The sequence below is a fragment of the Sorex fumeus genome, unplaced genomic scaffold (assembly GCF_029834395.1).
Source record: "Sorex fumeus unplaced genomic scaffold, SorFum_2.1 ptg000013l, whole genome shotgun sequence".
Lineage (NCBI taxonomy): Eukaryota > Metazoa > Chordata > Mammalia > Eulipotyphla > Soricidae > Sorex > Sorex fumeus.
Genome location: NW_026606070.1, coordinates 5,935,475 through 5,961,725, shown reverse-complemented (window position 1 = coordinate 5,961,725; position 26,251 = coordinate 5,935,475). Strand labels below are relative to the sequence as shown.

Genomic DNA, 26,251 nt, shown 5'->3' with positions numbered 1-26,251 from the left:
CAGGAGTAAGCGCTGACCACACCTGGCCGCCAAAGGTACGAGGAACGTTCAAGCAGAGAGCCGAGAGGCGGAACTCAAAATGAGGGCGGTAGATTTCCGTCCCGGGCACTTCCTGGCGTTGCACCCGCCCCTTCGGCGTTTCCCCGCCAATCCCACGCCAGAGCCAGCGAACCTGACCCCCGCCGGAGAGACGTGGGCGGGGCCTGAGGCTGGAGAGAGCGGCGGCGTCGCGGGCATCCACCCCCCCACTCACCCCTCCTCCGGAGGCCGACCTTAGCAGCCAGCGTCTTCCGGCGGCGCTCTGGCCCACCCAGGCGCGACTCGGTGGCTCGCCGCGAAGTCCCCTCTAGCTGCGGCGCGGAGGCCTCCACTGCCTTCCGGTTCCGGCCGTGCGAGGCCCGGGCCGAGCTGGAAGAAAGATGGCGGCGGCCGTGCGCCAGGACTTGGCCCAGCTCATGAACTCCAGCGGCTCTCACAAGGACCTGGCGGGCAAGTGAGTCCCCCCGGGGGTCGCGGGCGGGGGTGGGCGAGCCGGAGGGGGAGCCGCGAGCCGGTGCTTCGGGGCCGCCGCCGGCGAGGCCGGGAACGTGCCGAGGGGGGCGGGCCTGCTTTTGCCGGCGGCTGTCGGGGAGCAGCCCAGGGCTGCAGGGGGGCCTGGGGACTCCGCGCCGAGTGCTCGCGCCCCCGGGCGTCTCCCGCGCCCCTGCCCCCTCCCCCCCAGACCCCGCCGGGCCCCCTGCGGGTGTCAGAGCGGAGCGGAGCGCTCGCTGGGCTGCGTGCGGAGCCCAGACCCGGGGCCGGCCCGGGGGTCGCGGTCCTCCTGGCCCGGACCGTGCAGTGGGTGGTGGGTGCAGGGCCGCGGCCCAGACCGTCGTGCACCCGCCCGAACCGACGCCCCCGGCCCGGCCCCTGGACGCCTGGCCGCAACCGTCGGCGGGCAGCCCCGCAGGGGGCTGGGGTGCAGCTTCTTGGGGCTGCACTGTGACCCCCCTCCAGCCCCCCCACCCCCACCCTGTGAGAATATAAGGATCAGGATAGCACGTATTTTTTTTTTTTATTTTTTAGTGAATCACCGTGAGCTGCAGTTACAAAAGCTTTGATGTTTGAGTTTCAGGCATACCGTGACCAAACACCCATCCCTCCACCAGTGCACATTCCCCACCACCAGTGTCCCCAGTATGCCCCTCCCCTCTCCCATCCCGACCCTCCCCTGCCTCCGTGGCAGACAATGTCCCTCTACGTACTTTCCCTCTACTTTGGGGCATTATGGTTTGCAATACGGATGCTGAGAGGCCGTGACAGCGTTTGGTCCTTTATCTACTTTCAGCACGCATCTCCCAACCCCACCGATTCCCTCCAGCCATCAGTGACTCAGTGATGCCTTCTCTCTCCCAGCTGCCTTCTCCCCCAGCTCATGGGACAGGCTTCCAACCATGGGGCAATCTTTCTGGCCCTTGCGTCTACTGTCCTTGGGTGTCAGTCTCGTATTATGTGACTTTATATCCCACCAATGAGTGCAGTCATTTCTATGTCTGTCCCTCTCTGTCTGACTCATTATTTATTTATTTATTTTTTTGCTTTTTGGGTCACACCCGGCGATGCACAGGGGTTACTCCTGGCTCTTCACTCAGGGCTAACTCCTGGTGATGCGATGGGGACCACATGGGATGCTGGGAATTGAACCCAGGTCTGCTGCGTCCAAGGCTAACGCCCTACCCGCTGTGTGCTATTGCTCCAGCCCCATGTCTGACTCATTTCACTCAGCATGATACTTTCCATGACCATCTACTTATCCGCATATTTCATGACATCATCTCGCCCGCATGGCAAAGCCTGGCAAGCTCCCCATGACGTGTTCGATATGCCAAACACAGTAACAAGTGTCACAATGGAGATGATACTGGGCCCGCTTGAGCAAACCGATGAACAATGGGAGGACAGTGACAGTGACATCTTTAGGATAGGAATTCTTAATCCATTCCCCCTCCCACCGCTCCCATTTTCTGGGCCCACACCTGGCAGAGCTCAGAGTTCACTCCTGCCTCTGTGCCCTGAACACCAGGTGGGAGGCTGAGGATCAAACCTTCAGCTGCTTGCAAAGTCAGGAAGCGCCTTCCCGGCTGTTCCCTCCTCTCTGGCCCTATGGTAGCTTTTTTTACTCACATGTTTTAAAACCTCCTGAATTCTGAGTAACTGCATTCTGGCGTGATTTCTTCCCGAGGGGAGAGTTGAGCTGACTCCTGCCCACATGTAAGACCCTCCCGGTTGCAGTTCTTGACTAGCGGCCTGTGGTGTGGAAGGCAGGCTGGGCGCTTGTTTACTTGTCTCCAACAGGAGGCAGTCTCTCGATGACGGGTAGGAGGAGAGCCTGGATCATAGGTTCTTGCTGAGTTAAATCCACAGCAATAGGGCTTTTTCTTTGTTTCTTTCACGTTCCCTGGACAGATAGGCCTTTGCGGAATAAAGGTTTGATATATAAATATGTGTATATATATATATTTTTTTTTTTTTTTCCCGCATATTGCTGGTCTTGGTTTTGGGTTCAGTGCTCAGGATTCACTCCTGGTGGGACTCGCTCTGGGTACCATAAGTGGTGTCAGGGATGGAACCCGGGTCAGCCTCATGCAAACCACTGTGCTATTGCTCTGGCCCTGGCCTTTAAGGTTTGATTTATAAGTAGTTAGTGTGGAGAAAGAAGAGTGCTGGGAGCCTTACAGCTGCTTTGGACTGTTATAAAGGTTGTTTTGTAAAGAAGAAAAGACTTTTACAGCGGTGTGTTTTGATTCAGGATTTCCTAATAACAGAGTGGGCTAGAACTGTTTAAAAATGGACATTCCCCCCAGCTCCACACACCCTCGCAGCCAACATGGATAGACTCTAATCCCAAAGCCTTTTCCAAATCTAATTCTCTGGTTATCTGTTCTACTGAGGGCAGTTGCTTTCGTGAATTTCAAGGAGCAAAGTGTCCTGACATGTGGTGTTTGCCAGTTGCCTGGACCACCATAACTTTTATTTATTTTTAAAATTTTTGTCTTTTGGGGCACACCTGGCCGTGTTTAGGGCTTACTTCTGGCTCTGCGCTCAGGGATCACTCCTGGCGATGCTTGAACTGGGGCCAGCGGAATGCAAGACAAGCACCTGCACTTCGGCCTGGAGTTTCCACGCTAGGAAAGAGTTGGCCATCTCTGTTTTGCGTTTAGCTTTCCCTCTTTTCAGAGCAGTTCGTTACTAGGCCTACCTGCAGATAAAGAGTAGACAGTGACAGAGAAAAGGGTGTCTGTTAGACATTTGTCTTGGTGAGGTTGGCTCCGCGCATAGGAAGACAGTCATTCATGTTTAGCTTCATTGCCAGGTCAGCATTGTCCTGTTGTTGGTGACCCCTTCAGTCATCTGTTTCACAAGAGGAAATTATTTTGAGTTATCTCAAGTAACTTTTTCTGTGTCTATGTCTATGGAATTGAATAAAATATTCATTTCATTTCATTTCATCATCCTGTTAATCGTCGATTGCCTCGAGCAGGCCCCAGTAACGTCTCTTTCATCCTAGCCCTGAAGTTATATTCACGGCTCTTTAGGAGAATGAGACCCATCATTGTTACTGGTATTTGGCATAAAATATGATTTATCTTTTTAGGCACTTGACAAGCGATGTACTTTTTTTTTTTTTGCTTTTTTGGGTCACACCTGGCGATGCACAGGGGTTATGCCTGGCTCTGCACTCAGGAATTACTCCTGGCAGTGCTCAGGGGACCATATGGGATGCCGGGGATTGAACCCAGGTCGGCCACGTGCAATACAGACACCCTATACCCACTGTGCTATCGCTCCAGCCCCGGACAAGCGATGTACTTTTTATTTGTTCTTTTGTGTTGTGTTTGGTTTTTGGGGTCACACTTGGCAGTACTCAGCGCTTACTCTGGCTCTGTGTCCAAGGGTCATTCCTGGTGGTGCTCAGGGGAACCCAGTGGGATGCTGGGGAATGAACCTGTGTTGGCCGCCTGCAAGGCAAGCGCTAGTTTGCTGTACTATCTATCTGCTCTGTGCTCTTACATTTATTTTGATTTAAACCTAAAACTTTCAGTGCTGGGAGATACTACAGGGGTTAAGCATGTGCATTGTGTGTCAACCCAGAGTTGATCCCTGGCACTGTGTGTCCCCCAGGGTAACTCGGAGGCCCTCAGCACTGCTCGGGTGTCATCTCTTAGGCCTGAGCAGTACTGCCTCCATGACTCCGAGTACCACCTGGAAATCTCCATCTCACCCTCCCCCAACGACAACAAAGGAACAAAACCCCTAAAACTTTCAAGAAAAAGAAACTGTAGACCCAGTAACTTAGAGATTGATTTTTTTCTTCTGATGGCCTTGAAAACTTCGTACAGGCTATTCTACTACAAAGGAAGCCAGAAGAAACGGTATTTCACAAATATAGATTGTGAATCTCTCTTTTGGTTTGTTTTTTTGTGTCACCCTAGGCCGGACTGGGAGCTACTTCAACTCAGTACTTTGGGAATTGTGCAGTGCCAGGGCTTTAACCCGGGCTCCTGCAGGCAGAAAACACTGCGAGTCATATCCCTGGGCCCAGATTAACTGGAAACACAAAAATGTTCTGTGATACACTAAACAAACCAGGGTAAATAGAAATCAGCTTCAGAGGTAGCAGGAGATTGTGTAATGCCCTCTGAACATGTTTTATTTGATATTGTTTTAGGTACCGTCAGATCTTGGAAAAAGCCATTCAGTTATCTGGGGCAGAGCAACTAGAAGCTTTGAAAGCTTTTGTGGAAGCAAGTAAGTAACTGAAAACTCGGTGTTTGCCGAGTTAATGAGTTAAAATTTTAAAGTTTGCTCCAGTCTTGTTTTATGTCAGAATGTCATTTTAATTAGTCCTGAAACTAAATGAACTCTTCATTGAGATCAAAGGATTCCTTCATTTGAACTCTGTGGTGTGTGTACCCTGGGTCTTAGGCTTGTGAAGTCTGTGCTCGCCAGTGAGCCACACTGCTGACTCCAGAATGTAAACTTTTCTTTTTTTTTTTTTTCTTTTTGGGTCACACCCAGCGATGCTCAGGGGTTATTCCTGGCTCTGCACTCAGGAATTACTCCTGGCGGTGCTTGGGGGCCCATATGGGATGTTGGGGATTGAACCCAGGTCCGCCGCGTGCAAGGCAAACGCCCTACCCGCTGTGCTATCACTCCGGCCCCCTGAGAATGTAAACTTCTAAAACTTGATTAGTAGTCAGTGAATTATCTTGTTGTGTTGCCAGTAATGGTCTTGTGTTGCTATTAATACAGTAACTGATGAGAGAGAATGTTGTGGAATAGAGAGATAGCCTGGATTCAAATCCCAGTCTGTTTTATTAGCTGTTATTTTGGGTACGTCATACACCTTGGCGCCTCCTTTTGCCTTCTCCTCCCTCCCTCTGTGCTCAGGGTCCCTCCTACCAGGCTCAGGCGACTCTGTGCAGTGCAAGAGATCAAACATGTGTTGACTGCATGAGTGCAAACTCCTTACCCTCTGTATTATCTCTTCGGCCCCTCCTTTATCTGTAAAATATTATTACAAACTATAGAATTCTTGAAAAACTACATGGGTTAGTACAGATAGTAAAAGTGGTTAGAGTAATTCCTAGAGTATACATGTTTCATGCGTGTTAGAGGGCTCCAGCGATAGATCTGCAGGTAGGGAGTTTGCCTTGCACGTGGCCAACCCGGGTTCAATTCCTCCACCCCTCTCGTAGAGCCTGGCAAGCTACCGAGAATATCCCACTAGCACGCTAGAGCCTGGCAAGCTCCCTGTGGCGTATTGGATATGCCCAAAACAGTAACAATAAGTCTCACACTGGAGACGTTACTGGGCCCGCTCAAGCGAATCGATGAACAACGGGAGGGCAGTGCTACAGTGCAGAGGTTATTCATGTTAAAAACTTAAAAAAAATGAAGCTAAATATTTAAAGAACTCTTATGTAAAGAAATTTGCCTAGAGAAATGTGGGCGTGCTGGGGGGGAGGGGGAGATCTCAGAACACAGGCTAATCCTGAGGGGGGGAGCCAGAACATTCTTTTTAAACACGTTTTTTTGCTTTTCAAGTTGATTGAAGCATGTCACACACATTAGGCACACACTTCGTGTTTCTACAAAGTGAGCATTGTTGAGCAGAACCCTGATGATTAAAGAGAGGACTGTCACCATCTAATGTCCCCTACTGCAACTCTAACAGAAGCGTCTTAAATACAACAATAGTATGGCATATTAAATAAAAGACTACAGATTTCAGTTGTAAAGCAGAAGTTACACTTTTTCTTTTTTTCCTTTTTGGGTCACACCCGGCGATGTACAGGAGTTACTCCTGGCTCTGCGCTCGGAAATTACCCCGATGGGAAAGGGTGTTGTCCCTCCACCTGCTCCCCTAAGTGGCTTGGTGGCCGCTATCCTTCAGAGGCCCCCGGACAGTCAGGTTTGGGCCCTCAGTGACGAGACATTGTGGGGCCTCACGGGAAGGGGGGTGGAACTGGCCCTTTCCTCCCTACCCCAGCGAGACCCTGAGTCGCCGCCCATGAATGGCCTTTCTGGCTCCTGATCAAGCTGCTTAACAGCCATGATCCCAGAGACTCGTGAACAAATCTTGGAACCCGGCAGGTTTTGGCAGAAATCCCTCCAGATTTAAGTGTTAAAATTTCGGAATTTCAAAATGGCGCAGCCACTACTGCAGTCACACGACATCATATGTTATTCATAGCCAGAAATAGAAAACAAATTGTCTACTGTTGCCTTTTCGGCAGATCTGAGTGTTGGGGTAAAATCCCAAATAATAATGGTGGGTCTGGTGTCAAAATACTGAATGTGATCAAAGTAGAGAGAGAGTAATGTGGAAATCACCTGCCCCACAGGTAGGGGGATGGTGTGGGATGGGGGTATACTGGGGTTGTTGGGGATAAAGAATGGGCACTGGTGAAGGGACGGGTGTTTCATTCTATGACCGAGACTTAGACCCGAAAGCTTTGTAACTGCTCTCACGGTGATTCAATAAATAAAATTATAAAAAATGGGGGAAAAAAAGTAAGGTGGAGTTCATGCCCAATTCAATCAGCTAATCAGTAGCTGAATAGCAGTACTCCTACATAAAAAGAACGAACGAACGAAAGAAAGAAAGAAAGAAAGAAAGAAAGAAAGAAAGAAAGAAATTACCCCTGGCGGTGCTCAGGGGATCATATAGGATGCTGGGAACCGAACCCAGGTTGGCCGCGTGCAAGGCAAATGCCCTACCTGCTGTGCTATTGCCCCAGAAGTAACACTTTAAAAATTTTATTATATTATTGTTTGATTTTATTTATTTTTATTGAATCACTGTGAAGTAGACCTTACAAAGCTGCCCATGGTTGGATTTCAGTGGTACAATGTTCCAATAGCCCTCCCTCCACCCGAGTAACGTTTTCCGTGATAAGTACACTCAGCCAGAGCTCCAGGGCAGGGGTTGGAGCGTTTGCCTTGCCTGCAGACAGCTCCATCTGGTCCCCTGACACTGGGGGGAGACTCTAAAACGTCGTCTTTGGTAGAGGGGGTGTCTGATTACCTAGTCTACTCCCCTTGCCTCCCACCCCTCAAGGAAGAGGACAGACGCCAGAGATTCAGAATAAAATACTTCAGCCGCGTGTTGGGTTGAGAAAAAGGAGTCAAACATCCATTAGGAAAGAATGGAAAATATTCTGTTCATATTTATAAAATCTTAACAGAGATCATCCTTGGGTTGGCCGTGGGCAAGGTAGGCGCCCTTCCCACTGTGCCTTCACGCTGACCCTGAAGCTGGAGATCTAGTATGGGGTCCCTAGGGTCTTGGAAACAGTGCCTCAACACCTCAGACCCCCGTTTGTACCCTCTCTTCTGCTCCCCATTCCAGCCTTGAAGGTAGAATCGGGGTCTCTGGTGTTTATATTTGGGGGCTCACCTGGAAGTGCTCAGCTCGTCCTTCTGGCTCTGGGATCAGCCCGGTAGGATTTGGGGGACCCGATGAGGTCTCTTTGGCCTGTGCAAGGCAAGCGCCCTCCCCCAGTACTCTCTGGCCCGGGGGTCTGAGTCTAGTGAGTACCCTCTACAGCCCGCACCTTCCAAGTCTCCTCTTAACTGCTACCTGCTTGAGGGGTCTTGGTTTTTCTTTTCCTTCCAAATTTTCTTTTCCTTCCAAATTTTCTTTCGATACGGTGATTTGTGGTGCTGTTAACCACCCCCACATCTCCCGCTCAGCAAACCGAGTTCCGCAGTCCAGCCCTCAGGCTCTGTTCCCACTGGCCGTTTGTCATTCCCTCACTGTGTTTCTTTACATTCCACACAGGAGTGAGACCCTTCTGGACTTACCCCTCTCTCTGCCTTCACCAGCTCTGCCAGCACCCTGGGGTGTCTTTACTGATGAGCGTTTCTCTCTGTCTCCACCCCCTTGGCGCTGTTCTGTCCCTTGCTGTAAAAACTTCGTTGGGTTTCAGATTGGGTCTGTATAAATCATCCCACATCTCTGTGTAATTTGATGCCAGAGGAGATAAACAGGTTATCCCTTTTCTGCCGTGTAGGCCTCATCCTTCCCGTGTCAGAATCCAAGGACATTTCTTTGCACTGGAACCTGGAAATACCTTATGTCCATGACATTCTTCCCAACTCCCTCACGCCAAGCATGTGGTTGTCTGGAAGCTTATTCAGAGTGCAGGCTAGAGGAAAACTGAGTCGTAGTGTTCATAATACATGGGAGTGCTTTTAGTATGTCTGTGAATATATAGGCGTATATAAAAAAATACAGTTGTAGGTAGCACTGTAAGATCATTATAAAATAAGTTTCAGGATTAACTTTTTTTTAAAATAATTTATTTCTTTATTGAATCACTGTGGGAAAAGTTACAGAGCTTTCGGGTTTAGGTCTCAGTCATGAACTAATTTTTTTTAAACTGGAACATTCAATTAGTCAGTAAAGGAGCACAAACTGGAAAGTTAAGTTTTCTGGTTTCTAATCCTTATTTACTAACATTTCCGTGAGAAGTATTTGCAATAACTTGGAGTAAGTCTTGTAAGGCACTTCTAATAAAACTTCTCAGTTATATCTAGTACTACCTAATAATGAATTCCATTGAATATATTTTATAAAGATGTTATAAGATTTATAAAGTATTGTCTCCAAAAATTGGGTTCTGAGATGAGATGAACCAAAAAAAATCAATTTGTTATACTTGTTTTCTCTCACAGTGATGTTATTGAAGTCATTGTCTGAGGAGGATTTATTGGGCTGTGGTGTCAGTTGATCAGATAATTTTTTAGAAATCATCATTTATATTTCTGGAGATTGCTGATTTAAGCCTTAATTACCTAAGCAGTGTTTCCAGTTGGATGCATAGGGTCTAAGCAGTGTTCATAGTTGATGAATAGTGCCGGAGAGATAGTACAGGGCTTATGTGCTTGACTTTTTTTTTGGGGGGGGTCAGGGATCACATCCAGCAGTCCTCAGGGCTTACTCCCAGGATCACTTCTGGCAGGGTTGGGAGACCATCTGGGGTGCTGGGGATTGAATCCAATTTGGCAGAGTGCAAGCATCCTACTCACTGTCCTGTCTCTGACTGATAGACACTGTTTCAGGCCCAGCACACCTCAGCCCCCTGGGTACTGCCACCTATGGCCCAAGCGCACACCCCAAAGTAGAGACAGTAATGTCTTGGGGGTTGCTTGCCAGGTATTGTTTTTGCTTCTTGGGCTGGAGCGATAGTACAACCTGTAGGGCATTTACCTAGCACGTGGCTGACCAGGGTGGGGGTGAGCGGGGCATCCCATTTGTTCCTCCAAGCACTGTCAGGAGTAATTCCTGAGTGCAGAGACAGGAGTAACCTCTGAGCATCACTTTTGGGTGTGACCCAAAAGGGGGAGGAGGGGAAATCCCACTTTTCTTCTTAATCTTAAACTGAATTGTCATCCTGTACAGGTTGTGTAACTGAATGTAGGGGTTATTAAAAAAAAATCTTAGAACTCTTTGAAAATAAATTTCTTTATGCTTTATTATAAATAAGTGTTCAGTTTGTATACCTCTTTTATATACCTTTTATCTGGGCTTGAGTGAAAATTTCTTGCTTAAAAAGGGACCACAAATGGAAAATTGTGAAAAGCCCTGGGTTTTTATGTTGTTTTTCGGGCCACACTGGAGATGCTCAGGGCCGTGTAAATGGCTCTGTGCTCAGCCGTGATACCTGGCGGTGCCCGGGGGACCATAGGTGGTGCTGGCAGGCACAGAGCACAGGGCAAGTGCCTGGAGACTCCAGCCCTAAAAAGCCAGCCTGGTTTAAAGCGCTTTGTATAGATTGCATTTTAGATTCACGATTCCTTACTCACAGTTGATGGCTCAGGGACCTAATCACGGAAAAGTGAAATTTGTTGTCTGGGAGCATATAACTGAGAGTGGTGGTTACAGTGTGATTCTAGAACTTTCATCTTACCTGCCACTGTATGTATGAGGTGTATACCTCATACTTGTTTGTGAATGACTTGGTAAAATGCATCCGTATTTCCAGTACCTACTTAGCTTCCAATTTGCCGTGTTTTTTTTTTTTTCTTTTCTGGAGAATAGGAGTGGTAGTAGCTGTTTCTGTATGCTTTGTTTAATTTTTTTCTCCTTTTTTGGTTTTTTGGGTCACACCCGGCGATGCTCAGGAGTTGCTCTTGGCTCTGCACTCAGGAATGACTCCTGGTGGTGCTCGGTGGACCATATGGGATGCTGGGAATCGAACCTGGGTCGGTCGCTTGCAAGGCAAACGCTCTCCCCGCTGTAATATTACTCCAGCCCCAGCTCTGTTTAATTTTCATGGAAATTATTTCACTGTCCTTCAACTCCTTTCTGTAACTGGGTGGGTGGAGTAATAGTATGTAAATAAAAATATAGGTGTTTCTCTTCCTCCACTTCCTAGAAGATTTTAACAGAGGAAGAATGTAGAATTTTCAACTGTTAAAAGCTTTTTCCTAGGTGCCAGAGAGATAGTATTTTACTCTTTTGCACTTGCCTTGCACACGGCCAACCTGGGTTTGATCCCCAGCACCATGTATGCTCCTCTGAGCCCCCCAGAGTGATCCCAGAGCTCAGGTGGGAGTGAGCCCTGAGCACTTCTGGGTATAGTCAACACAAAACAAGATAAACCCTTCTTCCTAACCATTTGTTTCTTGGAAAAGTTGCAGTAATCTTACTGTTTGGGTGTAGTCTTGGATCTACAATGATCTGAAATCATGGTCATCAAAATGATTCAGATTGAGGAAAACTGATTATGAAATACAAGGTGCTAGGGGTGTGAAAATTCCTGAACAATACAGTGAAAGTTGTGCTAATATCGATTGTTTTTATAATTAGTTTAAAGGTTGTTTACAGTAGATCTGTTGTTCATGTTTTCTTACCCCTCTTGTTTTTAACAAGTGGTGAACGAGAATGTCAGCCTGGTGATCTCTCGGCAGCTGCTGACTGATTTCTGCGCACACGTCCCTAACCTGCCTGATGGCACCGCCAAAGACATTTATCATTTCACCTTGGAGAAGATCCAGCCCAGAGTCATTTCCTTTGAGGAGCAGGTAAGGTACTGGTGCAATGTTTTTTTTTTTTTAAACTTGAGATAACAGCCGTTATTTTGAGAGATATTTTAAAGATTTTAAAGGAGATACTCATTTAAGTTCATTCTTGTCAAAGCAGTACATAGCAGTACATAGCATTTTACAGTGTAAAATAGTATTAAGATGTTTTAACACCAGCTGATCCTTGTTTATATATTATAGTTTAATTTTATGAACCAAACAAATGGCAATATTCAGATAATTCAAAATTCAGTAAAATGAATTAGATTAAGAACATAGGAAGACATTATAAATCAGTAACACAAAAGCAAATCTCAATATTGAAACTGAATTATTTGGGTAGTGTTAGATAAACTTGAACTCTTTACCCATCAGCTTAGTTTGAATAACTTTCAATAGTAGAATAACGTACCTAATTGCTAATAACACACATACTTATTATTCCAGGTTGCTTCCATAAGACAGCATCTTGCATCTATATATGAGAAGGAAGAAGACTGGAGAAATGCAGCCCAAGTATTGGTGGGAATTCCATTGGAAACAGGACAAAAGTATAGTAAATAGTGAATATTGCATGGCTGTATAATAGGATATGTAGTATTTACTCACTTGCACTTTTTCTGTTCTATTTTAGTGCAGAAACAGTGACAAATTTTGTGCTGTATTAGAAGGTGATGAGTGTTACAGGAAAAAAAAGTAGGGGACAAGTGAAATCATTAAATAGGGTGACTGTCATGGCAGGTTGGTCCTGATACTTCCTTCTCAAAGGCTTGGAGGAATCAGCGGAATGAATGACCTAAGGTTTCAGCGGGTCATTTTGGCGAGGATGGTTGGTACAAAGGCCCTGAGAGAGTTCATTTGAGGTGCTTGACGAGGCGTCCAGCGAGGGTGGAGAAGAGCGACAGAGGGAGAGGCAGGACTGGGGTGGACGGCTGACTCCGGTGCCGTGCAGCCTCCTGAGCCGTGCTTGGCCTCGGCTTTATACGCTGGAGGCTTTGACATGTTCTAACTTGGATGTGTTTTTGTGTGTGTGTTTGGGGGCTGCATGCACAGGGCTCCGTAATTACTCCTGCTTCTGTGTTGAGGATCCTTAAGGGGTGCTGGGGTTGACCCCAGCCGGCCGTGTGGAGGCAGGCGCCCTCCCTGCTGGACTGTTTCTCTAGTCTGGGAGGGGGTGGGAGATTTTCTTGTTTATCTCTCTGGCTCCGGCCTGGAGCTTTTCTAAAGGAGCATCACTGCCTGGTTTCACAAATGCACAAAAGACAAGGTATAAATGTTGTTTGCCTTATCAGAAACATTAATAAAGGCAAAAAATTCATCAATTCACCTGTTATACGCGTAAAACCCTTTCCTGCTAGATACTGACTTCTCTAGTCCATTCACCCAGGCACGTTTTTTCTCACACTCTTGTCTCTTCCTCTGTCCTCCACTCACACCTCAGATGATGACTGAGTCCTCTTCTGTAAGAATATTGCAGCAGGAGTCCCCGAGTGCTCACTCCACACACACACACACACACACACACACACACACACACACACACACTCAGTTATAAACACACACATGCACTCAGTTCTGTGTTCCTGGCCGTCACTGTATGGACTGGGTACACTCTGCCCGCCTGGGAACAAGGACTCTGTCTACAGACATTTCAGACTGTTAGAATTGTGCCTGGTTGTGCAGCTGCTGGTGTCGAGATAGTACAAGGGGAAGGCCTTAGCATGCAGCAGACCTGGGTTTGATCCCCGGCATTCCATATGGTACCCTGAGCACCACCATGGCCACGTGAGGCCCAAAAACCAAAAAAAAAAAAGAAAAGAAAAAAGAAAGGCTTTCCATTTATGAAAAGCCTTTCTTCATATGCAAATGTTAGATTTTGCTTTTCAGAGCCAACTCCAATTCCTTTACCAGTGTCCACGTCCCTTCACCAATGTCCTGTTTCCCTCTCACGCCCTAGCCTGCCGCTATGACAGCCACTTTTTTTCTTCTTTTTTTCCTTTTAGGCACTGTGGTTACACTAATGTTGCTGAAAGGGTAGCATGCAAGTCACATTGCCTGCTTTCAGCACCCAGCCCTTTCCAGAGTGAAGTGGTCTGGGAATACTAAGTGCAATAAGATATTTAGAGAGAGACTGTATTTCTGTAACTTTTATTACAGTGTATTGCTGTAATTGATTTTGTTACTATTAAAGGTAAAGGTAAAGGTAAAGGCCCTCCCGTTGATCGTCGATTTGCTCGAGCGGGCCCAGTAACGTCTCCATTGGAGACTTTGTTGTTACTGTGTCTGGCATATCGAATACTCTCGGTAGCTTGCCAGGCTCTCCGAGAGGGACGGAGGAATCGAACTCGGGTCGGCCATGTTGGCCGCGTGTAAGGCGAACGCCCTACCCGCTGTGTTACTGTTATTTTTGGTAAAATAATTCCTCTGTGTTTTTCTGTTATATCCTAGGCAGTACAATGTAGATTATAAGCTGGAGACTTACCTGAAAATTGCGAGGCTATACCTGGAGGATGATGACCCAGTCCAGGCCGAGGCTTATATAAATCGAGCATCATTGCTCCAGAACGAGTCCACCAACGAACAGCTACAGATACATTATAAGGTAACAACTCTGTTGCGCTCATTTTGTTTCGGAGAATTCCTTCTATTCTAAGTTGCAGGATAAACGCTATTAAATATCAACTCCATTTTAGAATTTTTTGCTTTTACTTTAAAATTTTCTTCCTAATGGGAACATTTCCCTCTGTAGGTATGCTATGCACGTGTTCTTGATTATAGGAGGAAATTCATTGAAGCCGCACAGAGGTACAATGAGCTCTCCTACAAGACAATAGTCCATGAAAGTGAAAGACTCGAGGCCTTAAAGCATGCTTTGCACTGTACCATCTTAGCATCAGCAGGTAAATACTGAATTTATGTTTCAATGAGTGGTTATCTTCGTTTAGTGATTTCAAGGCTCATTATAGAATTTAGCAAGGAATTGCTTTTCAAAAGGATGTCTTACTAATATTATGGCAAAATTTAGTGATAGTACAGTGGGTTGTGTGTTTGCCTTGCATGCATCCTACCTGGGTTCGATTGTGGTATGGTCCCCAAGCCTACCAGGATGGTTCTGAGCCCAGAACCAGGATTATGCCCTGAGCACTGCTGGGTGTGGCCGCAGAATAAAACAAATAGGGACAGAAAACAGTGTGGCATTTACCACCTACAGCAGGTAGGTCGTTTGCCTTGCATGAGGCCCACCTGGGTTGCATCCTCTGAATCCCATATGGTCCCCTGAGCACTGTCAGGAGTAATTCCTGAGTATAGAGCTAGGAGTGACTCTGAGCATTGCTGGGTGTGGCCAAGACCAAAACAAAATTTAAACATTTATTTTAGTGCAAAACAGCATTAAATTGATTGTTAACTTAAGTTTTAAATATGCATGTGTCTGTTACCCACAGGTGTAGTAACAGGTAATAGGAAATTTAGTTTTTCTAAAATATCCCTAAAAGGATATCAGATTAAGTGAGAATTGCACAGATGGAAAAACAAAAATGTATAAATTGGTGTCATATCAACTCATTGCTATTGGGATTTTTTTTTTTTAAAGTTTTCATTCTGAGTTTTACACCTGGCATTTTTCTATTTCTTCAGTAAGTTTTAAAAAAATGACTGTGTAGTTTCTTTTTACAACTTTATAGCATGTAAGTCACTGTCACTGTCCTCCCGTTGTTCATCAGTTTGCTCGAACGGGCCCAGTAACATTGGGAGACTTGTTACTGTGTTTGGCATATTGAGTACGTCACGGGTAGCTTGCCAGGCTTTGCTGTGCAGGCGAGATACTCTTGGTAGCTTGCCGGGCTCTCCGAGAGAGGCAGAGGAATCGAACTCGGGTCGGACGTGTTGGCCACGTGCAAGGCAAACGCCCTACCGCTGTGCTATTGCTCCAACCTCAACTTAAAGGCAGGGTGGATATTGCAAGGAAAAACTGGTAATTCTAAGCCATTCCTTTTCTCGGTCATTTGGATGTTCTTCATTATCATTATTAGGTTTGGGGCCTCCACCCAGCAGTGCTCCGGAGCTTCCCAGGTGGGTGCTCAGAAGTTGCCCCAGCAGTGCTCAGGGAACTGTGCTTTGGCAGAGCTCACACTTTGGGGCTCCTGAGTGTCATCTTGCCCTCTGACTCCCTGAAATGTTTATTCCTGAACTTTGTAGTTCAGAGCCTAATGGCTTTTTCAGCTACATATTACTTTCTTTTTTTTTTTCCTTTTTTGCTTTTTTTGGGTCACATTTGGCTTTGCCCTCAGGAGTCACTCCTGGCGGTGCTCAGGGTCCATATGGGATGCTGGGAATTGAACCCAGGTTGGCTGCGTGCAAGGCAAATGCCCTACCCGCTGTGCTATCACTCCAGCCCCTACATACTACTTTCGATTGAAGACTACTTTTTTTTTTTAATATATCACAGCGGGTAGGGCGTTCGCCTTACAAGCGGCCAACATGGCCGACCCGAGTTCGATTCCTCCGCCCCTCTCGGAGAGCCCGGCAAGCTACCGAGAGTATTCGATATGCCAGACACAGTAACAACAAAGTCTCCAATGGAGACGTTACTGGGCCCGCTCGAGCAAATCGACGATCAACGGGAGGGCTTATTTATTTTGAATACCCATCCCTCCACCAGTGACCATTTCCCACCACCACGGATCCAAGTATCCCTCTCACCCCCCACCTCCTCCCCATCCCACCCTGCCTCTGTGGCAGGGCATTCCCTTTTGTTCTCTCTCTCCTATTGGGTGTCGTGGTTTGTATAAGAGTTAAGCCTGATTTTCAGGGAGAAACATTGGATGATTTACTTTCCATTGATCACTTTGTATATAGGGAGATGTCGCGTGGCCGCATGAGCGGCCATGCGATTTGAAATAAAGGTCCTGGTTCCCACATACTCGAGCTATGCTTGTAGAGGCTTCTGGTCACTGGGGTTCCATCTGGAGGAAGTGGGATGAGCCACCTACCCCATCTGGGAATTCCCGGTGATCTCGGCTCTTTTTGGGACCTGGTGTCTTCTCCGGGAGCTGTGGAGCCCCCCCATGCGGTCTTTCTTCTCTGTGGCTGTGTGCTGTAAAGATGGCGCTAGGGGGCGGGTTGTGGGCATGACTTCCGGAATCAGAGGTGACCTGGGAGCCGGGAAGGTCCTGGCAGTTTGGAGGAAAAGTCCTGGTTCCCGCATACTCGAGCTATGCTTGTAGAGGCTCATGGTCACCGGGGTTCCATCTGGAGGAGGCGTGGAGACTACTTTAGTTTTTGTTCTTGTAACTGGAAATAGACTAGATACCCAAGGAATTATTACTTATTATTTGTACTTCTTTCAGTATAATGTGTGTATGTTTATGTATATCCTTTATACAAATGGTCGCAAGATCTGCATAGTTGTAACTTACTATTTTTTCTATTTAGCTCTGTATCTTAGTGATTTTTATAAACCAACACATGTAACTTAATCTTTTCATCATTTTTTGGAGTTTGGTTTTACCATCACCAATTTGATTTAGTCAGGTATAATACTATAGTGATTTATGTGCTCATAGAAAGAGTTTAACTTTGAGAGGGTGCCCACATCCTGCAGTGCTCGAGCTTACTTTGGGGACCATATGGGGTGCCAAGGGTTGAACTTGGATTGGCTGCCTCAAGGCAAGCACCCTACTCGCTGTACTGTCTCTTTAGCACCTAGTTGAAGTTCTTAAAGGACACGTACAATTAACTCTGGGTAGAAGTCGTACATTATCTGTGTTGCCCTCCAGACAGCAGCGACCATGAGCCCTTGTTCCCTCACACACATGTGGAACCTGCTGGAAAACATTACCTAGTGCCCGCGGTGGGTGTGACGTGGTGCTTAGCTTCCTAAATGTACAGCACCAGAACTTAGCACCACAGCTTACTGTGGGTTTTTTTTGGGGAGGTGGGGGTTGGAGGATGGGGGGTGCTCAGGGTTTAGTCCTGGCTCTGTACTCAGGAGTCACTCCTGGTGGGCTTGGGGGGACCATGCCAGGGATCACACCGGGTTGGCTGCATGCAGGGCAAGCGCCCTACCCGCTGAGCTCTCACTTTGGCCCCCACGTATTTTTCATGTGTCATTTTAAAAAGTTGACTGTCATGACTGTCTTTATATAGCATCATTAGGGATGAGTCAGCAGGTGTATATTCAGTAAGGTGCCTTCACCCAGAAACGGGGCGGAGCTTCAGGGAGCTCACGTGAGAGAGGAATCGGACCAAGACGCAGGAATCCAGCCTCATACTGCCCCGAGGAGAAGTCAGTGGGTTTTCATAAATTCAGAGTCGCTGTCAATTCTGAATTTGACAGCAACGTATGGAACGCAGCTATCATGAATACAGAGAATTGACTGTATTTGAGGAGATTAGTGGAGTCACAAGAAAGATTGTTTTCTGCTGAAGAAATGGATGGTGAGACGATTTGGCGCTTGTTTCCGTAGGACAGCAGCGTTCTCGGATGCTTGCTACCCTCTTCAAGGACGAGAGGTGTCAGCAACTTGCTGCTTACGGGATCCTGGAGAAAATGTACCTGGACCGGATCATCCGAGGAAATCAGCTGCAGGAGTTCGCGGCCATGCTGATGCCTCACCAGAAGGCAACGACAGCCGACGGTAGTGACCGTGCGCTCCCAGGATATGCTCGCAATCCTGGACGTTCCTTATGAAAGGGTCTAATTTGGATACCTCCCAGAGCAGGGTTTTGGGGGGCTCCTGGGGGCGGAGGGGGAAACGACACCAATGGGGTTCAGGGCATACTCTGAGCTCTGTGCTCGGGATCATGTGGGAGGCTTGGGGCTGTACATGGTGCCAGGGATTGAACCCTGGTGGCTGCGTGCAGAGGCAAACTCCTTACTCACTCGACCCTCTCTCCAGTCCTGCCATGGTGTTTTATACAACACCTGATAAAACAGGAATATATTTCCTGGGGATGGTATCATTTTCAGAGATGGATTGGAAATACAAAATGGCTCTAGTAGTAAGTATTTGTGGAACAATGCGGTTTTTTTTTTTGTTTGTGTTTTTCTTTTTTGTTTGGCTTTTTGGGTCACACCCAGCGATGCACAGGGGTTACTTCTGGCTCTGCACTCAGGAATCACTCCTGGCGGTGCTCAGGGGACCATATGGGATGCTGGGAATCGAACCCGGGTCGGCCGCGTGCAAGGCAGATGCCCTACCTGCTGTGCTATAGAGATTTAGCACAGTAGAGATTTTAGAGTGGTTCGTAATAATAACACATTAATACAGATACAGAAGTATTATTGATACAGACGTGGAAACGTCCTTGATAAATTTGCAGATCTTTTAAACCCCACAGCTTTGAATATTTTTCTGGGGAGGAGGGGTACAACTGGCAATGCTTAGGGATCATTCCTGGCAGTGCTTGGGGGACCATAAGGGGTGCAAGGCATTGAACCTGGCTCGGCTGCCTGCAAGGCAACGCAACTACCCACTGGACTGTCTCTCTGGCCCCTCTTTTATATTGAAGAGAATTTAACTGTGAATGATTATCCATGTAGTTAACCTTTTTTTTTTTTTTGAGGATGTGAGGAGGTCACACCCAGATCAGAGGCTCCTGGCTCTGCCTCAGGAATTACTCCCGTCAGTGCTTGGGGGACCATATGGGATCCCTGGGATTGAACCTGGGGTCAGCCACTTGCAAGGCAAATGCCCTCCCCGCTGTGCTATCGCTTCAGTCCTGACAGTTACTCTTGACCCACTCTTACAGTCTTGAGTTAAATCAGATTATTGAAGGATTATGTTGACATTCTCTTAAATATTTTTAATTTAATTGCCCTTTAAAAAGCTACCAGTTGGTTTTCACTTTTCTGCCCAGGAGTCTAATACCATTTTTTTTGCTTTTTGGGTCACACCTGGCGATGCACAGAGGTTCCTCCTGGCTCTGCACTCAGGAGTTACTCCTGGCGGTTCTCAGGGGACCATATGGGATGCTGGGAGTTGAACCCAGGTTGGCCGCGTGCAAGGCAAACGCCCTACCCGCTGTGCTATCTCTCCAGCCCTGAGTCTAATACCTTTGAGGAGAGGGCCCTGTGCTACCTCACAGGAGGGTGGTCGGCCTGATCTCCCATGGTCACCCGAACGTTCCTCGCTGCACCGCAGAGGAAGGTGCTGCTGCAGTGTCCAAAAGAATAGAGAGATGACTGGAACTTAATGAGTTCAGAGAATAGAGAAATGACGAACTGAATGTGTTCTGTAGCACAGCAAGGGGACTGTGGCGCCTCATCGAGCTCAGAGAACATTTGCAGGACATTTTGTTGCTGTTTATTCATGTGACTCATAGCAAGGAATGTGAATACATCCATTAGCCTGCCCCCAAGGAAGCAGAACCCTAAAGGCAGTGTTAAGAGACTTCAGCTAGTCAGGAGTTACCTATGGCTTCCTGTCTAAATATGGTATTTGTATTTATCTGATTTCCTAATTATCAAGTAAGAATTTTGGTTACTTTTAAACCATCTAGAAAAGGAATAGTGATTATGAGTTACTTAATATCTAGAAATTTCAGAAATGTAAGATACATCTAAGAGTGTAAAGTGAATTTTAAATGTAACTGTCTTATGTCTTATGAAATGAAGGTTCTAGCATTTTGGACAGAGCTGTTATTGAACACAATTTGTTATCTGCAAGCAAATTGTATAATAATATTACCTTTGAAGAACTTGGAGCTCTTCTGGAAATCCCTGCAGCCAAGGTATTGTTTCCAATATAAGATAACAAGAACACGAAATGGAAATTAGGGCTGGGGCGATGATTCTAGAGAGCTGGAGTACGTACTTTGCATGCATGGTCCACGGGTTCAGTTCCTGCCACCCCACTGTCCCCTAGCCACTAAGGTAAAAAGCAAAAGAAACATGTGAGGCTCTGGGTTTGATTCCTAACTTTGCAACAAACAGAAGAATCTAAAATGACCAAATTAAAAAATGCAATTTTTAAACATCGACAGCTATTTCCAAAAAGATAAATAGGATGTGTTCAACAGAATGCATATTTAAGAGATTCCGGTAAAAGAAAGTAAATCATTTCTTGAGTGTTGAACTTGTGCTGTGGTGGAGTTGCCTGACCCTGGGCCTTCCAGTTCCATCCTCGGGGACGTGGGGTGTGGGACCATGGAGTGCTGGCCCCAGGCTCCTCGGGTCTGCAATACACTACACGCTGCTCCAAGCCCTGAAGCTCTCTCCCCGTTCCTCTTCTGAAAAAAGTATAGTTTATAATAAAGATAGGGACCTGAAATAGAACTCAAGGAGTTTTCAGGTTTTGCTATAAATTTTGTGAGAATGTTTTTAGTGTCTGTTTAAATCAAGTGGTTTCTGACTTCTAACTTGAGATTTTCATACCTGCTCTAGCTTGACTCATGGGTGAATGTCATTTCGATTCTGAGAGAACGACAGCAGTTAACACTCCATCCTATTCTTTTATAACTTCTGTGCTTGATTTAGCTAAAGAAGTTGACCTGAATTTCTTACAGAATTGGTTTCATTCTTAGTCACGATCAGGAGTTGGTTGATTATTATAAATTTCAGCAGGATACTGGTAGTATTTTTTGTTTTGGGGGCATGCCCAGCAGTGCTCAAGGATTACTCCTGGCTCTGCACTTAGATCATTCCTGGTGGGTTTTTGTGACTCTGTGGGGTGCCACAGTTTGAACTTGTGTTGGCCTCCTGCAAGGCAAGCTGTACTATCACTCTAGTCTTGACTGATACTATTTAGAAGGTATTTCAGGTACCATTAACAAAACATACTCTCAATTCAAAATAATGCCAGTAGCATTCGGGTAGCATTTCAATTAGCAGTATAAATATTCTCTTAATTTGGAGGGCCAGAGTGATTGTTCACTGGTCAGGATGCTTGCCTTGATGCGGCTCTCTGGCTCCCCAGAAGTCTGTCCACACACTGCCAAGAGTAATGCCCGAGTGCAGTGCAAGGAGTAAGCCCTGAGAACTAGGTGTGCCAAAGAATTTTTTTTTTCAATTTTAAATTATTATAAGAGTAAGGAAATCACTTTTTATTACTTGAAAAGCTTGGTTTTCTTCCTTAGTAAAGCAAAATTGTTTTGATTTCACAAAATTGACTAAGAGAAGTGTGAGAGGTGAGAGAGAAACCCATGTCCAAGAGAGAGCCTGGCCTTCTGCAGAGTGGACCTCTAAAATCGTGCAACATGGTGCCATCCCCTTCTCTCTCTCAGAGAAATTTTAGTTTAGGATTTTCTGACACAGTTCCTTTACTCATACGCATCCAGTATGTAGTAAAGGAGTGGAATAATTTGAGGACCAATGCTTAAGTTACTAGTAAAAGACGTTGAACAATAAAACGTGAACAGGAAATAGATGAACAGAGAAGTAAAGTTTAGCGCTGGCGAGCTGAACCAAGCTCTTTCAGACAGTTCTTTTGTCTTGTGTGAATGTTTGATACCATAATATTACTGAGAGTTTTTTGTTTCTGTGTTTGAAGGCAGAAAAGATAGCATCACAGATGATAACAGAAGGACGGATGAATGGATTCATCGATCAGATTGATGGGATAGTTCATTTTGAAAGTAAGACGGTTTTTTTCTGTCAGATCGAACTGGCCGTGTCCGGTCGTATATTTGTGATGAGGACGTGTTGAGGGCCAGGGAGAGCACAGGGATTGGGGCGCTGCCTTGCCTGCTGCTGGCCCAGTTCCATCTCCCGTCCTGCACATGTTCCCATGAGCACCACCAAGAGTGATCCCTGAGGCGGGAGCCAGGGGTAAGCCCCGAGCACGCCAGGGTGGCCCACCCTAACAACAACCCAGCCCCTGAAACAACAGTGTCGTATGTGGTTGCTTATACCAGGTGTTTTTCCAAGGCCCTTTTCTCCTCACTCCACCAAGCTGTTCTAGGTGGTGTCATTTGTTCCTTTGGATTCAGTTACTGTCTCGAGGTAGGCGATGTTTAGATTCATCTTTCAAGTGTACGTTTCTCTTGAACTCCCAACCTAGTGGCTCTCATTAACGGATGGGAGTTTCCCACCTGATGGTCCCGTAAGTATCTCAGAATAAACGGATTTCCCCTTCCTGCCTGCCAGTCAGTCACCCCAACACTGCATTGTTCATTTCCTTCAAATTTTTTGAGTTGAGGGTGCCCGCACCTCGTGGTGCTCAGGGGCTATTCCTGGCTCTGCACTCAGGAATCCTCCTGGCGGGGCTGTGGGGACCATACGGGATGTCGGGGATCCAACCTGGGTCGGCCACATTCTAGGTAAGCGCCCAACCTGCTGGCCTGTCACTCCAGCCCTCCTTGAATAGTCTTATCCTTGATGGCTTTTCTCCCCTGCTGAGAGTTCTTTCTGTTTTTCCTTTGATAGTTATCTGGAGTCCACGTGCTTTGTACATTTTTCCCTGCCCCCAGCCCACTCTTGAGTTTTCGTAAACCCTCCTGGGTGAGAATTCGCGACTTCACTATTTTCCCCTCGTATCACCACATGCCTGTTCCTAGTCCAGTGTCTCGGACTGACCAGAGCGATTGCAGTCTCTTAAAAATACAAATAGAGGAAAAACTTGAAATCACGTTGCTCTCGTCCTTGGGCTCTAGCAAATGGCCTTCCCCAAAGGTCATGAGACAAAATCAGTCTCCCAGGGCCCTGCACGGTCCTTGGTACCTCTTTCTTTTTGTTTTATGAGGTCACACCTGGCTGTGCCCAGAGTGTCTTCCTGGCTCTGCGCTCAACCCTATTCGGTATCATCCACTCTACAGAGAGGCTCATTTAGGGAAAACTGTTTTTTTGTGGCCCGTCACCGACAGAATGTTCCAGGACTATTTCTGTACTCCGCCTGGCTCCAGTGGTCAAGGACGGTATCTCAGGAATAGACGAGTTGCGAATGTTCCTCTCTGTAAAGCAGCTCTTACCTTCCCATTGCAATTGATTTTCATTGTCTTGAAATTCATATGACAGAAACCATTTTATCTGACTCGTGCCCTTCTTTTTACTCCCTTCTTTCCCCTTGGTTGTGTTGCCCAGGCTTGCGCGCGGGCTGTCTGCACACACCTGCTGTGGGGTCGCACGCCCGGCGCCTCCGAGCCCACCCTCAGTCTCGGAGATTCTGGGCATTGGAGCCGAGCACCGCCCCCCTGGGCTCCCAGACCCATCGTTTCAGTGATCAGTGATTCAGCTCGTGGGATGTAGTGGGTGATGCCAGCTTAGTGCCCAAACGTTTTTCAGGCTGGAGAGACGGTACAGGGGTTAAAGCACTTCCTGTATGTGGTTTAACCAGGACAGCCCTGCTTTGATGCGGGGTCCCTTGAGCACCGCTGGGAATGGCCCCAGAACAAAGCAGAGTTTCAGCTCCCGGAAAGGAACTCCATCCTTAATTAGGCAGTTATTTGCAATTCCTTCCTCTGCCTGGGCCCTGGCCACTCTGGTCATATCTAGATACATACATGTGGGTATATAGATGTTTAAATGTGGATTTATCTGTCCTTCTATCCTTAAATATGGGTATATGTGTAGATGACTCTAGATACAGGTATGAGGAGCTACGCTTGGATGTATATGGGCATGTGTGTCGATAAAGATTGTCTTTCTGTGAAGACAGGTTTGGAGTCATGGGACGATAGCATTCTCCCTCAACACAGTTCTTTCCGGTTTTCGTTCATACTGTAGCGTGTAATCAGTATTCTGAGGCTGAGTGACGGTCTTCCACTCTGCAGGTACCACGGTTCTGCCACTGCTTGTTTGGGGCCTGCTCTGGGGCACCCAGCAGTGCTGTGGATCGAACTTGGGACCATTCCGGCCTCTCAGTGTCTCCTGGCTCCCACATGATCATTCTCTCATACCTAGTGCTGGGTAGAGAAAAACCCTGTAGATTCTTGATGAGATTGTTTGGGGTTTTTTCTTAAATATCTAAATGTTGTTCAGAGTGAAGTAGGAACAACCTTGACCTTGCGAGTGGACTTGCCTCCCCACTAGGTGGCAGTGTCACACCGCTTAGGGCAGCAGTGCAGGATCCCGGCCCTCTCTGCCTTTGTGGGAGCTGTGCTTGGTCTATTGTGTTTTCTTGAGTAATGAAAATATTAATAATTTGTATCTGTGAATGTATAGGTTTTTTTTAATGGTTTAAGCCATAAGCTGACTTTTTATGATTTGGCCACTTTGCTTGACTCTTAGCTTGATTATATTAGTCATGATTTTGGAGTAAAAATCACTACCACTGTATGTATATTTTAATTCACCTTTCTGAGTAGTTCAGAGGAGGGTGACTTCAGCTCTGCATTTTGTTCCTTCTTTCTTTAGCAAGAGAAGCCCTGCCAACGTGGGACAAGCAGATCCAGTCACTTTGTTTCCAGGTGAATAACCTCCTGGAGAAAATCAGCCAGACGGCGCCAGAATGGACGGCCCAGGCCATGGAGGCCCAGATGGCCCAGTGAGTCCTCCCGAGCGTGGGTGCACACTACATCCTTCTCCACGTTGTCCAGGTCAACTTCACGCTCCAAAGCATTTGCATCCTGACGTTACTATTTCAGTCCCTTTTATGCCGGATTGCATTTAAAGCCGACATTCGTAGAGCAAGAAGTGCAGCATTTGGAAATAATGTAGTTCTCATATATTCAGGTTCTCCGTGTATCAAATTAACTCAGATGTTTTGAAAGCTTTTTCTTTAAACTGAGTGAAATATCTGTGGCTAAAAGGTTTGGGATTTGTGATAACTTTGTAGTCATGTAAAATTGAAGTGCTTTGTGCCTCCAAATGTGATTATTCTAATAAACGGTGAAGTGAGCCGAATAAAAGGAGTGTTGTTTTTAATTAGTGAACGTTGTTGATCCTTCTCCCTCTCCATCGACACTGAGTTGATACCCTGTACGAGAAACGTGGGCATTAGCCCCAGTGCCTTTTGGCCAAGCCCAAGCGCCACAAAGCTGAAGGAGAGTATGTGTAACTTAGCAGAGAGATGAGACACTTGCCCACAAAAGAAGGTAATTTCTGCCTTGCTGTATAGAGAAATGGGGGAAGGACTTGCAAATTACAAGTTGGTGGCCAATTTCACTTTTCACTCCAGGGTGTATACAGAAGATTGGGTCTAGAGTAATAGAAAGGCAGGTAGGCCTTGCCTTGCGTGTAGCCAACATGAATTTGATCCCTGGAGCCACATATGGTCCCCTGAGCCCCAACAGAAGTGATCCCTGAGCACAGAGGCAGGATTTAGTCCTGACTCTCAAAAAAAAAAAAGAAGTGTAGGAGGAAAATTAAAAGTGATGAGGAGGAAAGATTTTCATCAGGACATTGTTGCACAGCGACAGAACAAAAAAACATGAAAGATGTTTCTGTGTATGTACATCTGTATTGGAAGATAATGAAACGAGGTCGAGTTGAATTAAGTCCTATTGAATTTTTTTAAAACTAAAGCCTCAGATAAGCTGTTGGAAATCAGTAAATATTGCTTTGTAATATTCATAGTACAAACATGGAAGCAAAATTTTGGCTAAAGGACATTATGTGTCTTTTATTAGCTCTCTGTAGTCTTCCCGCCCTCCATCCCACCCCACTCACAAAGTTCTTAGATGAAAGAGACGGGCGTTGCGTGGACAAAATCTCTTGTAAAGAAAGCAAAGTACTAAACACATAGTGGGACCAACTTGTAAAATTAATGACTTTATATATATATATATATATATATATATA

The 26,251-nt window shown here is 46.5% G+C and overlaps 1 protein-coding gene across 2 annotated transcripts; it reads left to right on the top strand.

Annotated features, from left to right (window-relative positions):
* Window positions 1–286: 286 nt before the first annotated feature.
* COPS4 (COP9 signalosome subunit 4) lies at window positions 287–25,359 on the top strand. Of its 2 annotated transcripts, XM_056111264.1 has the most exons (10): window positions 293–493; window positions 4,709–4,788; window positions 11,423–11,574; window positions 12,022–12,125; window positions 14,023–14,176; window positions 14,324–14,474; window positions 18,042–18,212; window positions 20,192–20,307; window positions 22,065–22,149; window positions 24,866–25,359. In XM_056111264.1, exons 1-10 carry the CDS (start codon window positions 420–422, stop codon window positions 24,997–24,999), a joined length of 1,221 nt encoding a protein of 406 aa, XP_055967239.1. In that variant the 5' UTR covers window positions 293–419; the 3' UTR covers window positions 25,000–25,359. The 2 variants fall into 2 exon arrangements, with proteins under 2 accessions (XP_055967240.1, XP_055967239.1); XM_056111265.1 differs by lacking the exon at window positions 22,065–22,149 and having other exon boundaries at window positions 287–493.
* Window positions 25,360–26,251: the final 892 nt, after the last annotated feature.

Coding starts and splice junctions, on each gene's coding strand:
- COPS4 (XM_056111264.1), top strand. CDS start 420: ATGGCGGCGGCCGTGCGCCAGGACTTGGCCCAGCTCATGAACTCCAGC. Junction 14,177..14,323: donor AGCTACAGATACATTATAAG/GTAACAACTCTG, acceptor TTCCCTCTGTAG/GTATGCTATGCACGTGTTCT. Junction 20,308..22,064: donor TGGAAATCCCTGCAGCCAAG/GTATTGTTTCCA, acceptor CTGTGTTTGAAG/GCAGAAAAGATAGCATCACA.